Here is a 17271-nt window from a genome sequence, read left to right as displayed (position 1 = left end):
CTTGAAAACATGGAGCTTGGTCATAGTGCATATAGATCATACACAGAGCAAGAAGGTAGTGAAGACTATTGCCCGATTTTCCCCCCATGACAGTGGGTGGAGGATACTCTCCCTGCACTTGCTGTGACAATTTGAAAATGTCATGGCTGTGTGGGCTCTGCCCATGTAGCCTCATCATTCATTCAGATTCCAATGAATGCCTACAAGTACCATTAGCTGTTTGGGGCTGATGGTTTGTAGTTAATGGTGAGGGCACTGGTGCGTATTCTTGCAGGCCATTGATTCTTCCTGCCATTCAGTAACTGCCAGCCTATATGAGGTACTGGCTGACAGCTTCCTAAGTATCTGCAGGATCCATGTATGGCAAGCCATGATTTCTGTTGCAAGCTTGGTTGAGAGCCCCAATTGTTTATATTTAGAAATTAATGCAAATCCCAAGTGTTGCTGTTTACCTATGCAGTAGAGCTAAGGAAACTGACCCAGTACTGGTATGTATACAATAAGGGTACAATTAAAAAAAAAATAAAAAAATTTCTTCGGTTATAGCTGGCCCACAATGTCCTCCTTGAGCAGGACTTCAGCTATTGGATGTTCAAAAGAACATCTCTCGTGCAGCTTTGATGTCACACTTTCAGTTTGCTGCTGGATTTTTATTTAGAAAGGTGGTAGCTATTCCTACATCTAGATCAAGGAAGTGTTTCTAGCTCCAACCTCCAAGATGGCTGCATAGTATTATGCGTGGCATGGGTCAAATATGTTAAAGTGCAACTTTACCCATAACAACGTGAATAAAAATGTTCTTTAGCAAGGAACATACAGTCCACATTAATAATTATGCTAATAAAATGAGTGTGTGCTGTAAATTGCCTCTAGCATTGTTCATATTTTTTTTCTTGCTGAAGCCCAAAGCCCCTGCGCAACAGTAAATCTTTAGGCCTCTATCTTTTGGGCACAGTGCTGAAAAATAGAGAGCAACTGCACATGTGCAGATCAGGGTGAGACAGTGTAACAGTATACATATAAAATACCTCTCACTATACCACGTGAATATACGGAGTATAAACTAATCAAATATTCTCAAAATAAATAAATATATGGAAAAATAACTAAATCCCCCCCCCCCCCCCCCCCCCCCCCAAAAAAAAAATGTTCAATAAAAGTCCAAAATGTCCACCAAATCATATGAATAAATCCAGTAGGAAGGATTCCAATCCTAATTTAATCCTCGTGATATCTCGAAAAAAAATACTTATATAGTGCATTATTTTTCAAATAGTCCAATATCAAAGTGCAAAATTAAATCCGTGCAAAATCCAAACCACTCCAACTGTGATTAAATGTGATATTGCAAAAACCAGCAAAAAAAAAAAAATATATATATATATATTTTAACAATTAAATGTATATATCCAAAATATACTGAAAAATGTGAACCAAAATCCAATCTAAAAGTGAGTACTTCAATAAATTAGTGAACACTCAGTGACCACTCCAATACATACAGTGAACACTCCATATAGTGATATTAAGTACCATTACCCTCTGCTAGTATTCATAAGCTTATCCAATATCTCTGGTAACAGTATAGCTCCCAAGTGTTCCTTCACTTCAGGAGCCCATCTTCCATCATCCTCATAAAGTAGAAGAAGACTCTTAGAATAGATTTCCGAGCATAGGGATAAATTTATTAAAAGACTTACATTGGGGTTTACGAGTATCAGCTCTACAATGAAACGGAACAAGCCCTGCAGTCAATGGGCATAGGAACCATGTTCTCCAGCAGTCAAAATGGCCGCGGCGGCACTTCCGTTTTCGGGGTGATACACCGGATACAAATGGAGAAACAGAAAAAGGGCGCACCGACCTAGTGCATTATCGTTTAAAATAATTTATTAAAGAAACAAAAATAGGTATCATACTCACAATGGACATAATAACACAGGCATGTCAAACTGAACAAGGTGTATGATCCAAACAACATCTGAGTCCATACGATGGAACCCTGGATGACTAAATGGCTAACGTGTTTTGAGTACACAACCTCTTCCTCAAAGCCAACCAGAGCTCTGAGGAAGAGGTTGTGTCCTCGAAACGCGTTAGCCAGTTGGTCATCCAGGGTTCCATCGTATGGACTCAGATGTTGTTTGGATCATACATCTTGTTCAGTTTGACATGCCTGCGTTATTATGTCCATTGTGAGTATGATACCTATTTTTGTTTCTTTAATAAATTATTTTAAACGATAATGCACTAGGTCGGTGCGCCCTTTTTCTGTTTCTCCATTTGTATCCGCTGAACACATGCACTAGCAATACTCACCAAACTGAGCATGTGCAGCTTTGGTGCACGCTCCATCCCCTCCCCCCCCCCCCCCCAGGGCTCTGTTCTATCAGGAGATATAGTGGGGACAGTAGAAACATCCTTTTTACACAATGTGATGGATTAACCCCTTAGGCTCCACAGTGAGTTCAACAAGCATGCTTTACTGCATGTACAGATGGATTTTACTGTTGTGGGTTTAGTAACACTTTAATTTTTTAGGCCCCTTTCACACGGGGCAGACCCATCAACGGATCTGCTTGTTCAGTGGGGGATCTTTCTGCTGAGCAAGCGCATGACCGGTCCGTCCATCCAATCTGACGGATAGAAGGGGAATGGATCCCCATCCATCTCTTTTTGGCAGATTGGATGTCGGCAGGTGTAAACAGACACCTCCCCATTTACACCCGCTGCTCCATAGTAGAGAATAGAGGTTCCGATCAGGTCGGGTGAGCAAAATCATGTGTGTGTGTGTATATATATATATATATATATATATATATATATATATATATATATACACGTGATTTAGCATTTCCGGGTAGGTGGCATGCGTGTCTTCCCTACCTGTGCTGCCATTCGCAGGCACCAATCACCGCAGCCCGACCGGTGATTGCTGAGCATCTCTGATGGGGAGAACTGTATGTAAACAATACAGTTTTCCCTGTCAGCTTATGCACACTGCTTTACATGGATGGGCACAGTACAGACATCCAAAGCAGTGTGATTACAGTGAAGCACACAGACACAAGTAAAACCGCACACAGTTAACCCTTTGATCGCCCCTCATGTTAACCCCTTCCTATCCAGTGCCGTTAGTACAGTGTTTGTTTTATTTTTTTAGCACTGATCACTGTATTGGTGTCACTGGGGATGTCAGTGACACCAAGCCAGTTCCCCCCAGTGTCAGAATGCCTGCCGCAGTCCTGCTATAAGTCGCTGATCACTGCCATTACTAGTAAAAAAAAATTTTAAAATAAAAAAAAATTCACTGATCGCCACCATTACTAGTAAAAATTTACAAAAAATTTTAAATTCAGTACCTATACCGCCATTTGTAAACACTATAACTTTCACATAAACCAATTAATTTACATGTATTGGAATTTTTCTTCTTTTTTTTTTTTAGCAAAGACGTAGCAGAACATTTTGGCCTAATTTTATGACTTTTTTTAATTTCTTTTTACTGGACATGTTTAATAGCAAAAAGTAAAAAATATTTTTTTTTTTATAGCGCAAAAAATAAAAACCAAACAGGCGATCAAATACCACTGAAAGAAAGCTCAATGCGTGGGAAAAAAAGGATGTTAATTTCATTTGGGTGCAGTGTTGCATGACCACACAATTTTCAGTTAAAGTAACAGCACCATAATGCAAAAAATGGCCTGGTCAGGAAGGGGGGGGTTAAATCCTCAAGAGGGCAAGTGATTAAAGTGGACCTTCACCCCATACGCAAGAGTGTTCTTCCCTTCAGCTCCCTCCCTCTCCCATAATGGTATATTTTTAAACTTTACTTCCTATTTTTTTTGCTGCAAGGCAGCACTTCCTCCTTTCTCGCCTAACCAAGGATGATGTTTCACAATTGTGCTGAAGGCCTCTGCCTGACCTTCAGCATCTCGAACAACAGAGTTGAGGAGGTCCAAGAGCTCGGTTTTGTCTGCGCATGCGCTGGACATTCAAAAATGGTGGATTAAGGGCACCGAAGTCTTCAATGAAGACACAGCATTGAAAATCTGACAGTTTTTCCGAAAATCTGCTCCGTTAGTTTAACATTTTCCACCTTTGTGAAAGGCTTTCTTTTCTGTAAATTGGCATCGACACATTTTCTGTATAACAAAATGCAAAGACTCAAAATTAGATTACAGTAAGATCAGACTTTTCCGCAATGTGGAAAATGTGATTCTTAATTGTTAAATGAGCCAAAAACACATCAGCCCAATGTGGAGAAAAAAAATAAATACAATTAACCAAGTGTACAAAACTAATGACTATTCAAATACACATTTTATGTATAACTGATATAAATCAATGCAAGCAATGTTTCACAGGATTTAATTTAATGGTAGCTGATTTTTTTTCTAAAGAACAAACTTGTCATCTCTCTAATATCACTAAAGAAAACTGCCTCCTGGACATCAGGTAACATTAGCTTCCGTGTGGTACCTTACGTTAAAACTGAACTCCAGCCAGACAATTCAATAAAAAGTCCAGTAAATTAAGTTATATATGTATTAAAAAGTCTTCAAATGTATTTTTAAATACAACTGATGCAAATACCTGAATTTGATCAGGCATCAGCCTTTTGTACTGCAGCACTAACTAGGAAAAAAAAGGGAGGGGAAACCAATTTGAACCAATCAGGAGTCATATATACTGATAACGGGAGAAAGTGGATAGATGATCAAACTAGTCTGCTGCTGTTCATTCACTGTCCAATCACAGGCTGGGTGTAGGGAGGTGACCTTCATTTTGTTGCTTAACTGCAGCAGAAAATAAGGGGCAACAGCCGGGCTATATTACCTGGAATGTAAATCTTAGGAACAGATGGACAGAATTAGAAATTGCTTGGCAGGTAAAACAACTCCAATATATGTATGTTAATGGTGTATTTTGCAGCTTCAACTGTGTCCCTCTGCTTAGCAAAAAGTAGCACATTAGTAGCTTACGTTGCCTAATATCTAGGGAGAAGCATCATTTAGCAACTTTAGGATGAGTAAAAGGTATGCTTTAACCATTTGCCGCCCGCCCTATGGCCAAAAGGCGGGCGGCAAATGTCATCAGCGTTCCGGGTGGATGCCCTATGCTGTCCTCCCGCACATGCACAGATTGCGCTCCTGCAAAGCGGCGCAATCTGTCACCGGCCGTGTACCTCGGACACGGCCAATGACAGATCTGAGTATCGGTCCCGTTGCCGGTACCATGTGACCTGCTGTGACCAATCAGCAGGTCACATGACAGTTGTATACAATGGATGGCTTCATTCATGCCATCCATTGTATACTAGTGTGAATGGTCACAGTTAATCACATGCACATGTCATGTGATTAGCTGTGGCCAAATCACAGCTAAGCACAAAAAAAAAAAAAAAAAACCCTGAATGAATCGATGTCATTCAGGTAAATGCTTGCTTATAGCAAAGTAATTCTTTGCTATAAGCAAATTGTGTACAAAAAATAAAAATACTGATCACTTCCCCAAAGTAGTACAATGTTACTATGGTAACATTGTACTACTTTGGTCATAGTGAAATACGAAAAAAAATCTTAAAAAAAAAAAGAAAAAAAAATTTAATAAAATATAATAAAAAAATATATATTTTTTTTGCATACTGTCACCAGTCAGTGTCCCTGATCACCGCCATGCCAGTTATATGATGACACTGTACTGCACTGGTGACAATATGTTAAAAAAAAAAAAAAATAGTGAAAGTAATTTTTTTAATTTTTTCATTTTCCGAAAAATTATGACAAAAAAAAAAATACAACTTCAAAAAACTCGCCATGCCACTTATGAAGTACGTCGGACTGTCTACTTTGCAAAAAGGGGTCATTTGGGGGATATCTGTACTATTCTGACATTATGGACCTCAAGAAATTAGATTGGCTGTCAGTACTTCAGGATTGATCAATATTCAGATCTATACCATAGTTTGAACTCTATAACTTTCCTACAAACTAAATAATACATCCTAATTTGGGTTATTTTCACCAAAGACATGTAGCAGAATACATCTCGGCCTAAATTTATGAAGAACAATTATTTATTTGCAAACTTTTATAACAGAAACAAAGAAAAACTTTTTTTTTTTCAAAATATTTGGTCTTTTTTTGTTAATTTAGCAAAAAATAAAAACCGCAGCGGTGATTAAATACCACCAAAAGAAAGCTCTAGTTGTGTGAAGAAAATGATAAAATTTTAGTTTGGGTACAATGTTGTATGACTGCGCAATTGTCATTCAAAGTGTGAGAGCGCTGAAAACTGGCCTGGGCTGGAAGGTGTAAAATTGCCCGGTATTGAATTGGTCAAAGCAAGGGTCTCCAAACTTTTTAAACAAAGGGCCAGCTGACTGTTCTTAAGGGTTTAGGGGGGCCGAACTGTGGCCAGTGTTAGTAGAAAATGTCCCAGCATCAGTGGGAGTAAACACTGCTCCCCCTTTGGTTTTAAAAGGAGCAATACTGCCATGGTGTTGGCTTTAGTAGGAGGAATAGTGATCCATGGTTGGTATCAACTGCAAGCATATTGCCCTATCAATAGTGCCTCATCATTGGTCTTAGCAGGAAAAATAGTGCCCCATCGATGGTATCAGTGGGAAGAAGAGTGGCCCATTAATGGTGAAAGTGGGAGGAATGGTGCCTTATAGTTGGTGTCAGTTGGAACAATAGTATCCCAAGGGCCGGATAGAGGCAAGTAAAGGGCTGCATCTGGCCCCCGGGCCACAGTTTGGAGACCTCTGCTTTAAAGGAAGCACCTACTGAGAGAAATAAGAGGCATGCTATTGCTAACCACTTTATGAAAATGCTAAGTGCCTAGCAGTCACATTCTGACTTGACTAGCAATACTGTTCAGGCTGCTGATCCTAAAATTCAGGCAGCTAGCATTTCTAATAAGATCAGTAATGGCAGCCACTGTTTTTCTCTCTTGTGCTTCTGTTTATTTGTACACAACTGGAAGCACAATATGTCATATATACAGGTACATTAACTCTAGGATTAACATTTTGTGTCAGCTGAATATTGACTTGTAAGTCTTCATGTGTTTTTTCACATTCTCTGCTATTTCGTGGTCATTTTTAGTACGGTTATAATAGTCTGTAAACAATCCATCTGGGTTTAGCAAATATATAATAACTGTGTGATCAACAATGTAGTCATTATCCTCATCAGCAGGTCCAGCGTTGTAGTAAACGCGATATGCCTGTGCTGCCGCTTTCACTTGATCTGGGGTTCCAGTCATTCCTTTGAGTCGTGGGTGAAATTCACTAACATACTTTGCTACCGCTTCCACATTATCACGTTCTGGATCAACAGTAATGAAAACTGGCAAAACCGGGGGCACTGTGGGCTCTTTTTCAAGCAGAGACACAACAGAGCACAGTTTCTGCAGTTCCTCTGGGCAAATATCAGGACAATGGGTGAAACCAAAGTACATCAATACCCAGCTCCCTCGTAAGTCTTTTTTGGAGCATGGTTTCCCATTGTGGTCCAAAAGATTGAAGTCTCCTTGTCCAACAGCTATGTTTTGAAGTTGCCTCATTCGATCCAGCTTCTTGTTCTCTTCTTTTTCCCACAGCAAATAGCGCCATGCTCCCACTGCAGCTCCACCAATCGCAATACTGACAAGCAACCTTGTGCGGAAGGTAAGAGGAGCCTTTGTAGATCCTGATTGCTGAGGTTTCTGTAAACAAGGAGATGTAAATAATGATCTTGCAGGGGCATCACGTTTTGTATATTGTCCCTCATGAAAAAACGTGACCAAGCTTGGTCTTCTTTGCTTTACGAAGTGGCATGGTGGCCATCTGCAGAAATGTTGAATGTGGCTTAGCATCCTAAAAAAGCAAAACTGAAATAATTAGCAAATCTCAAATATGCTACTGTTTTGAATCAACTCTCAGAAATAGAAGCACAAAGAGGTGTGTTACCAGATGGATCTGCGGATTTATAAATACTAAGAATTAGAGCCTGCACTGCAAGGGTTAACAGCTCTTTAGGTCTAGAGGACATCGAAAAGATTTACTTACCCGATCCTCCTGACTTCCTCCATATTAGGGTTTGTGTTGATGGGCAAATGCATGCTTTTGAGATCAGTTTGAGACATATCTGAGATGCTTTATAATTCATTGACATTAGGTATGCAGTTAATCTTTCAGACCCACTTCAAGCTGGTGTTGCATTTCCCTTTGACTTGTATGGGGGAAGACATGAACAAAAGCCTGTTAACAAGGGCTGGGCCTTTTTTCTGTCACTTGGTTACACTCACTGGGGTTAACTCCACTGAGTACTGTTTTTCTAATTAAAATTCTGCTTCTTGAGCTTCCTTGTCTTGCTTAAAATCTAAGGCTGGGTACAGATGGATAAAAATTCGTCCAGTTAAGCAGGGACTGGCCAAATTTGTGTGGCCATCCCTGTTCAAACAGGTCAAGCTAGAAAAACGTTCATTGATCAGTGGCTGCAGCTGCTCAGTGTATTCTGATGGTGAGGAGTCCCACTGTCAGAAAACAATGTCCTGGTGAGGTGGGGAGATTCCTCCATCTATCTCACTTGTGTGGATGAGGGAATCCATATTTTTTTGTGTGTAATAACTGACCATCTATACCCAGCCTATGTTCGCCTAAAATAAAAAAAATCAGCACAAGGCATATTACATACCTTCGTTGAGATGTGTCTCTTGAGTTGCTGTGTCCTCCTTTCACAGAAATCTTCCTCCTCCAATAAAACACAATCTATGAATAGAGGACTAGCAGATGACTGATAGGTCTACCCCCTCCATACTTAGATTGTGTTTCATTCATAGAAGCTGTAGTAATGGCCCTTATGAGTGGAGGAGCAGGGTAAAAAGGGTGGGCATAGTAGAACACTCTTGATGAGAGCCTGTCACAGCCCCCTATTTCCCTATTTCTTCTAATCCCTAGTTACACCAGAAAATTATACTGGGGGGGGGGGGGGGGGGTTGCAAAAGGCAGACACAGCAGCACAAGGGATAAATCTCTCTGAAGGCAAGTAAATCTCTCCAGAGGTACGTAATGGCTCGTGCTGTTTTTTTGTTTCGTTTTATAGATAGACATAGACTTTAAAGGAAACCTTTGCGTATAACTAAATGAGCTGTCATTGTGGATCTTTTACTGCAATGACTCATTCTCCTTCCTGGTGTTTGTTTCAGAGAAGTTACTTTCACTTCAGCTCATTTCACCTCATTCATTCACCCTCCCTTTATCTTCACATCTCTGCTTCTCTGAAATAATCCTGCTATAAGTTAAACGCTCTGCGCTCACATAAATCTGGACTGTAAACCTCAATGCAGCCTCCCAATCTCAGCTCTGGTCATTTCACAGATGTCCAAACATATACAGTGCCATGAAAAAGTATTCATACCCCTTGAAATTTTCCACATTTTGTCATGTTAAAACCAAAAACATAAATGTATTTTATTGGGATTTTATGTGATAGACCAACACAAAGTGGCACATAATTGTGAAGAAGGAAAATGATAAATGGTTTTCAAAATTTTTAAAAAATAAATATCTGAAAAGTGTGGTGTACATTTGTATTCAGTCCCTTTCCTCTGATACCCCCAACTAAAATCTAGTGGAGGCAATTGCCTTAAGAAGTCACCTAATTAGTAAATAGAGTCCATCTGTGTGTATTTTAATCTCAGTATAAATACAGCTGTTCTGTGAAGCCCTCAGAGGTTTGTTAGAGAGCATTAGTGAACAAACAGCATCATGAAGGCAATGGAACACACCAGACAGGACAGGGATAAAGTTGTGGAGAAGGTTAAAGCAGGGTTAGGTTATAAAAAAAATATCCCATACTTTGAACATCTCATGGAGCATTGTTCAATCCATCATCTGAAAATGGAAAGAGAATAGTACAACTGCAAACCTACCTAAACTGACAGGCCGGGCAAGGAGAGCATTAATCAGAGATGCAGCCAAGAGGCCCATGGTAACTGTGGAGGAACTGCAAAGATCCACAGCTCAGGTGGGAGAGTCTGTCCTTAGGATAACTTTTAATCATTAACTCCACAAATCTGGCCTTTACGGAAGAGTGGCAAGAAGAAAGCCATTGTTGAAAGAAAGCCATAAGAAGTCCCATTTTCAGTTTGCAAGAAGCCATGTGGGGGACACAGCAAATGTGGAAGAAGGTGTTCTGGTCAGATGAGACCAAAATTGAACTTTTTGGCCTAAAAGCAAAACGTTATGTGTGACGGAAAACTAACACTGCACATCACCCTGAAGACACCATCCCCACCGTGAAATGTGGTGGCATCATGTTGTGGGGATGCTTTTCTTCAGCACGGACAGGGAAGCTGGTCAGAGTTGATGGGAAGATGTATAGAGCCAAATACAGGGCAATCTTAGAATAAAACCTGTCAGAGTCTGCAAAAGACTTGAGACTGGGGCGGAGGTTCACCTTCCAGCAGGACAATGACTTTAAACATACAGCCAGAGCTACAATGGAATGGTTTAGATCATATGTATGTGTTAGAATGGCCCAGTCAAAGTCCAGACCTAAATCCAATTGAGAATCTGTGGCAAGACTTGAAAATTGCTGTTCACAGACGCTCTCCATCCAATCTGACAGAACTTGAGATATTTTGCAAAGATGAATAGGCAAAAATGTCCCTCTCTAGGTGTGCAAAGCTGGTAAGAGACATACTCAGGGGTGTGGAAATTTTTTAAAAATTTGTCCAGGGACTAAATTGGTGTCCCAATCTACTTGTCCCTCATGACAATCTACTTGTCCTGATATTTTTTTTTTTTTAAACCAAAACCGTATTTAAAGCAGAGGTGCTTTACGGAATGTCTGGGGCTTTTAAAAAGAAAAGGGGCTTTATGGCGACTTAAACGTTTAATATTTTTAACATTGCACTGTTTATCTCCTCCTCCCTTCCCTGCCTGTCTCCAGCACCGCAACCAGGGACTGGCAGGGAGGGGAGAGGCCTTGCAGTGTGATGAGCACCGATTGGGTGCTCGTCAGGAAAGGGGAGTGTCCAGCTTATCATTTATCCCTTTCGCTGCCAGAGCCATTTTTGCACGTTTAAAAAAATCATTTCAGGCCTGAAGATTACACAAAACTCCAAAACACTATATATTTTCTGAAATCAGAGACCCTAGAGAATAAAATAGCAGTAGTTCCAATTTTTTATGTCACACGATATTATCATAAAGGTCTAGGAAACACAAAGATTTAGTAAAAAATACACTCAAGTTAATTTTAGGGCACAAAAAGCAATAAACTATCCAATTTTTTTGTAAAATATAAAAGATGAGGTTGCATCGAATAAACAGATATCCAACATGTCAAACCCTAAATTTGCATGCACTTATAAAACGGCAACAAACTTCAGTCCCCTATACTTTCTATAGGTTACACTTTTAAAGCCTCTTATAGGTCATCAGTATAGTGTATGGAGGAGGTCTGGTGCTAGAATTATTGCTCTCATTCTGGTGTGAGCGGTGTTATGTAACATGCGTATTGCAATCGTTGTTTTCATGTGTAGGCGCCCCAGCGCATGGCTTTTACGTGCGTGCGTGCGTACGTACATATGTGGGGGTGGGGGACCTTGAAAAATCTGGGGAGGGGGGTTATATGCTTAGGTGTAACTTACAATTTTTTTTTAAATAAAAACAAAATTTTTTTACTTCACTTTTTTTTTTTAAATCACATAGGGGACAAAAAGTTCCCTATGTGATGATTTTTTGGTGACAGGTCCTCTTTTTTGAGACATCCAGGGTCTAAAAGACCCTGCATGTATCCCCTGTGCTCCTCTGAGTGTAATGCAGTGCACATCGCACTGCATTACATTCTGCCTCGACGGCCCAGAATCTGTCAGTGGGGACCCAGAAGTGATGTCACATCACTTTCGGGTCAGGACAAGTAGGGAAGGGGAGTGGACATGTCCGCTCTCCTCCCTCCTCTATAACCGCATGCCGATGGCACCCACTGACTGGTCCTGGGCCCACAGATGGGCAAGCGGAACCCAGGACATATAGCGGGCAGGAGGGCAGCGGCTGGCACTGTGTGGAAGCAATAGGGCTGAAGCGCTGCCACCCAAATGCTTCCACCTGACAGTTGAGCCCGCTGCTTGCCTACAGCAGGGCTAAAGGTAATTAAAAAAACCTTCAAAATACTGGTCACCGACCCAGGTCTATAACTGGCTTTTTCAGCAGTGAACACGGACGGGCATCGCATTTAAATAGGGCTACCCTGTTCAACTTGCCAGCCAGCTAACCAACAACATTGGTCAGCAACCCTAGTCTAAAAATGGCTTTTATCAGCAAGAAACATGGATAGGTATCATTTATCAAAAAGGGGGATAAGAAAGCCAGCTCAATCTGCCAGCCAGTTAGCCAACTATCAAAAACCAAATTAACCTGTCGAACAACATGCGTTTAAAAACAGGGGTTTAGTTAACACACATTTGCAAATACATACGTAAGCCACAGAGCCACATCACGGCACCCCGAATTTCTGTGGTCATAACTCTATAAATCTTGAGAATCCTCATAGTAGAGGCAGTGCCGATCTCTTCTCTGATAATTGCCAGTTATCAGCAGTACTTTCCTCAAGCTGTGACAGCATGAGGAAAGTGCAGCCGATAACCGGCAACTGTATTTACCCGGTGATCTGCTGTGTCATTGGACACAGCTGATCACGTGGTAAAAGGCCGCTGTGATTGGCCTTTTACCACATCACGTGATCAGATGTATTCGTAGGACACAGCGATCACTGGTAGCGCCGAATGAGTGTCGCTGGGGGCGTGAAGAAGGTGTGTTCTGGGAGGACGTCCTCCCAGGACTAGACAACCACGCTGTAGCTGTCTTTCGGCTATAGCGTGGTTGGGAAGAGGTTAATCATCACTGGGGTTTTTATATTTTGCTAAACAAATTTAAAAAAGACCAACAATTTTGTAATAAATATTTTTTTTTTCTTAGTTTCGGTTATAAAACATTGCAAATAGGTAATTTTTCTCCTTCACTGATGTGTGCTGATGAGGCTGCACTGGTATGCAACACCGATGGGTACCAATAGGCAGCACTGACGGTCACTGATAGATGGCAATGACTGGCAGTACTGAAGGCCACAGGCAGCGGCACTGATGTCCTCTTTCACAGGTGGCAGTTACTGGCTTTCCTCTCTTCATGGTGTGACAGTGTAAGGAAAGTGCAGACGATAACTGACAACTGTGTTTACATTGTAATTAGCTGTGTCACTGGACACAGCTGGTCACGTGGTAAGGGGCCGCTATGATTGGCCCTTTACTGTGATCAGCTGTGCCAAACACACAGCTTACAGCAGTGTTTATCAACCAGGATTCCATGGAACCCGAGTGTTCCTCGAGCAATTTCTGCCTCTCAGATAAGTTCCCACAGACACCATTGATCTTTTTAATTATCTATGAGGGGGCAATTCTTCCCAATGTCCACAAATGTACGGACCATTCTTCTCACGGACCATCACACTGATGTATCAAGAGTTGTAGGTACTATAATTTCTAGAAGGGGTTCCTGAGACCAGAAAGTTATTTCCTGGGTTCCTCTATGTTGAAAAGGTTATGAAAGGCTGGCTTACAGGAACAGAGCTGAGTCTGTCAATCACAGGCTGTGTCCTCCCGTCACCATTTTTCTCTTGATGTCAGGAAAACTTGTCAGAAGTGATTCATGCTGATAGCATAGGAAGGAAGCAGCAGAGAGAAATGACACTTAGTGCTCCTAATTGAAGCAAGTACACACTATAGAGAGATATGCTTTGTTCATATTTCATGTCCGAGGTTTACAACCACTTTGAATCCTAAGATTAAAGGGATTCTAAAAGTTTTTTTTTTTTTTGGAAAATAACAAAACATGTCCATACTTACCTACTGTGTGCAGTGGTTTTGCACAGAGCAGCCTGGATCCTCCTCTTCTTGGGTTCCTTCCTGGCGTTGCTGGCTCCTCCTGTCAGGTGCCCCCACAGCAAGCAGCTTGATATGGAGGCACCCAAGCAGGTATGTTCTCAAGCCGCTGCTCCAAGTGTCCATTCACACACAGAGCTGTGGATTGGCCCTGCTCCCTCTCTATTCTCATTGGTTAACTGACTGATTGACAGTAGCGGAAGCCAATGGCTCCCTCTTGCTTTCTCAGCTAATGAGGAGGCAGAGACATGGGACAGCCAAAGCTGTCATTCACATCACTGGATCGCTGTAAAGGCTAAAAACCTTCATCCTTTACAACCACTTTAAAGCTGAACTCTGGGGGGAAAAAAAGCTTTTCCCTTGCACCGGAGCTGTGTCCACAGTGCAAGGGTTCATGGCGTATAAGGTTCCATTCTAACTTATGCGACTTTGGGGCCCAAAGTCGCATGACAAGTCACCCCCCCCCCCCCCCGTTTCCCAATGGGTACCATTCATATCCGTGCAACTTCAAGTCGCAGCAACTTCAAAGTAGTTCCTGCACTACTTTGCTCTTACTTTCATGTGACTTGAGGACCATAGACTTCAATGTAAACCCTCCAAAGTCACAGCTGAATGCTGTACATGCGACTTTGCACATTTGAAACAATTATCACTGGTCAAAGCCAAAGTCGCAAGTTGCATCAAAGTTGTGCCAAAATCACATTAACCACTTGCCGCCTGGCCTATGGTCAAACGATGGGCGGGCAAACACTGTCATCCCTTCAGGAGGGTGTCATATGACCTCCTTCCTGGATCGCGCTTAGTGCGTGCCCGCAGGACCGCGCTAGTGGCAAGATCTGTCACCGGCCGTGTATCTCGGACACGGCCGATGACAGATCTGTGTACTGGCCCCGTTGCCAGTACCATGTGACCTGCTGTGAGCAATCACAGCAGGTCACATGACAGTTGTATACAATGGATGGCTTCCTTTAATGTTATCCATTGTATACAACTGTGTCTAGCTGTGAATGGTCACAGCAATCACATGCACAGGCTGGGCCAACAACAGTTAATCACAATGAAAAAAATCCTGAATTGATAAATTTAATTTAATTAAATGCTTGCTTCTAGCAAAGACATAATTTGCTATAAGCAATCAAGTTGTGTAAAAAAAATAAATAAATACTGATCACTTCCCCAAAGTAGTACAATGTTACTATGGTAACATTGTACCACTTTGGTCATAGTGAAATATGGAAGAAAAAAATCTTAAGAGAAAAAAAATGTAATAAAAAAAAATAAATAAATAATCTTTTTTTTTTTTTTTCCATACTGTCACCAGTCAGTGTCCCTGATCACCGCCACACCAGTTATATGCTGATGCTGATGCTGTACTGCACTGATGACAGTATGTAAAAAAAAAAAAAATTGTGAAAATAAATTTTTTTAATTTCTTAATTTACTGAAAAATGATGACAAAAAAATTACAACTTCAAAAAACTCGCCATGCCTCTTATGAAATATGTCGGACTATCTGCTTTGCAAAAAGGGGTCATTTGGGGAATATCTGTACTGTTCTGACATTCTTAGACTTCAAGAAATTAGATTGGCTGTCAGTACTTCAGGATTGATCAATTTTTAGATATATCCCATAGTTTGTGAACTCTATAACTTTCCTACACACTAAATCATAAATACTAATTTGGGTTATTTTCACCAAAGAAATGTAGAATACATCTTGGCCTAAATTTATGAAGAACAATTATTTACTTGCAAACGTTTATAACAGAAACAAAGAAAAACAAGTTTTTCAAACTTTGCAGAATTTTTTTGTTAATTTAGCAAAAAATAAGAACCCCAGTGATGATTAAATACCACCACAAGAAAGCTCTAATTGTGTGAAGAAAATGATAAAAACTTAGTTTGGGTACAGTGTTGCATGACCGTGCAATTGTCATTCAAAGTGCGACAGCGCTGAGAGCTGAAAATTGGCCTGGGCAGGAAGGAGGTAAAAGTGGTTAAAGTCGCAATGAGAATCGCACAATTTTGAAGTCACACAAGAGATAATGGAGCCCAAGGCTTTCTCCTCTTCCCTAGACAGCTGCAATTAACCCTTACAGTACGAGCACAGCCCCACTACAAAGGACAACTTTAACAAATAATATCCCTTAAAAAAAAAGCAATGTATTCCAATGTATAAAGCACCTATATGAGCAGTCACTTTCCTGCCTTCCATTTCCATTGTATGAAACCAGGACTGTGCTGTATACCCCACAGACATGACACCCACGTGTCCCCACCCATGTACAAACCTGATCCCTCCACTCTTCAGTATCTTCCTGCGAAGGTTAAAAGGCGGAGGATCGAGGTTATGTAACAAGGAAATACAAAGGAAAGTGTCCTAACAAAGTGTGGTTACATCTGCGGCATGCCGCCATTTTCTTGAAGTTCACCGTGTCATCCTGGCATAGGAATGTATACATAAAAATGGCTTCCGCTTTGAGACTGGCGTGGGCAGGTTTCGGCCTCTTGGGAACATGTGGCAGTGGAGGCTTGGCCGGTGACGTCACCTCCTACTAGTTCTTGTGTCTGTTGGCTGTCGCCCTTGTAGGTGATTGGTCGGGTCTGACAAGGAAGGAGTGTACGGTGTTTGCAGATGGAGATTTTATAGCTCTATTAGCGGGCGCAGAAACGTCTTCCCGGTGTAGTAGAAACTCTGCATTCCGTGAAAATTCTGGAAACCCCTCCCCCAGTCTTCTGCGCACGCGCCATGCTTTATGGAGAGGGGGATCGGAAGGAGGTTATGCAGCCTCAGTCATGTTAAGCAGTTCTACAAAGTTGCCATTTGGCAATCATGTTAACCACTTGCCTACCAGGCACTTTTAAATGTTCACCTTGCAGCGCTCTCATAATTCGAATAACAATTGCGCAGTCATGCAACACTGTACCCCTATGACATTTTTATCATATTTTTCACACAAATAGAATTTCTTTTGGTGATATTTACTTATTATCAGGTACTTCTATAGCGCCATCAATTTACGCAGTGCTTTACATATATTGTACGTTCACATCAGTCCCTAACCCTCAAGGGGCGTACAATCTAAGGTCCCTAACTCACATTCATACATATACTAGGGACAATTTAGAAAGGATCCAATTAACCTACCAGCATGTCTTTGGAGTGTGCGAGGAAACCAGAGTACCCAAAGGAAACCCGCACAGGGAGAACATACAAACTCCAGGCAGGTGGTGCCATGGTTGGGATTCGAACCAACGACTCAAGTACTGTCAGGCAGAAGTGCTAACCATTTATTCACCTATTTAATCACCACTGTGTTTTTTATTTTTTGTGCTATA

General features: G+C 41.2%; 1 protein-coding gene across 2 annotated transcripts; it reads right to left on the bottom strand.

Annotated features, from left to right (window-relative positions):
* Nucleotides 1-4359: 4359 nt before the first annotated feature.
* On the bottom strand, nucleotides 4360-16340 carry SCO2 (synthesis of cytochrome C oxidase 2). Of its 2 annotated transcripts, none has more exons than XM_089655331.1 (2): nucleotides 16224-16340; nucleotides 4360-7864 (listed from the first exon to the last, which is right to left on the bottom strand). In XM_089655331.1, exon 2 carries the CDS (start codon nucleotides 7861-7863, stop codon nucleotides 7042-7044), a length of 822 nt encoding a protein of 273 aa, XP_089511457.1. In that variant the 5' UTR covers nucleotide 7864; nucleotides 16224-16340; the 3' UTR covers nucleotides 4360-7041. The 2 variants fall into 2 exon arrangements, with proteins under 2 accessions (XP_089511457.1, XP_089511458.1); XM_089655332.1 differs by lacking the exon at nucleotides 16224-16340 and adding an exon at nucleotides 13611-13707.
* Nucleotides 16341-17271: the final 931 nt, after the last annotated feature.

The sequence above is a fragment of the Staurois parvus genome, unplaced genomic scaffold, assembly GCF_062004578.1.
Source record: "Staurois parvus isolate SC_StPar_1 unplaced genomic scaffold, SC_StPar_1.0 ptg000832l, whole genome shotgun sequence".
NCBI lineage: Eukaryota > Metazoa > Chordata > Amphibia > Anura > Ranidae > Staurois > Staurois parvus.
Note: the sequence above shows the minus strand (reverse complement) of the source record. Positions and strands in the feature narration are given on the sequence as shown.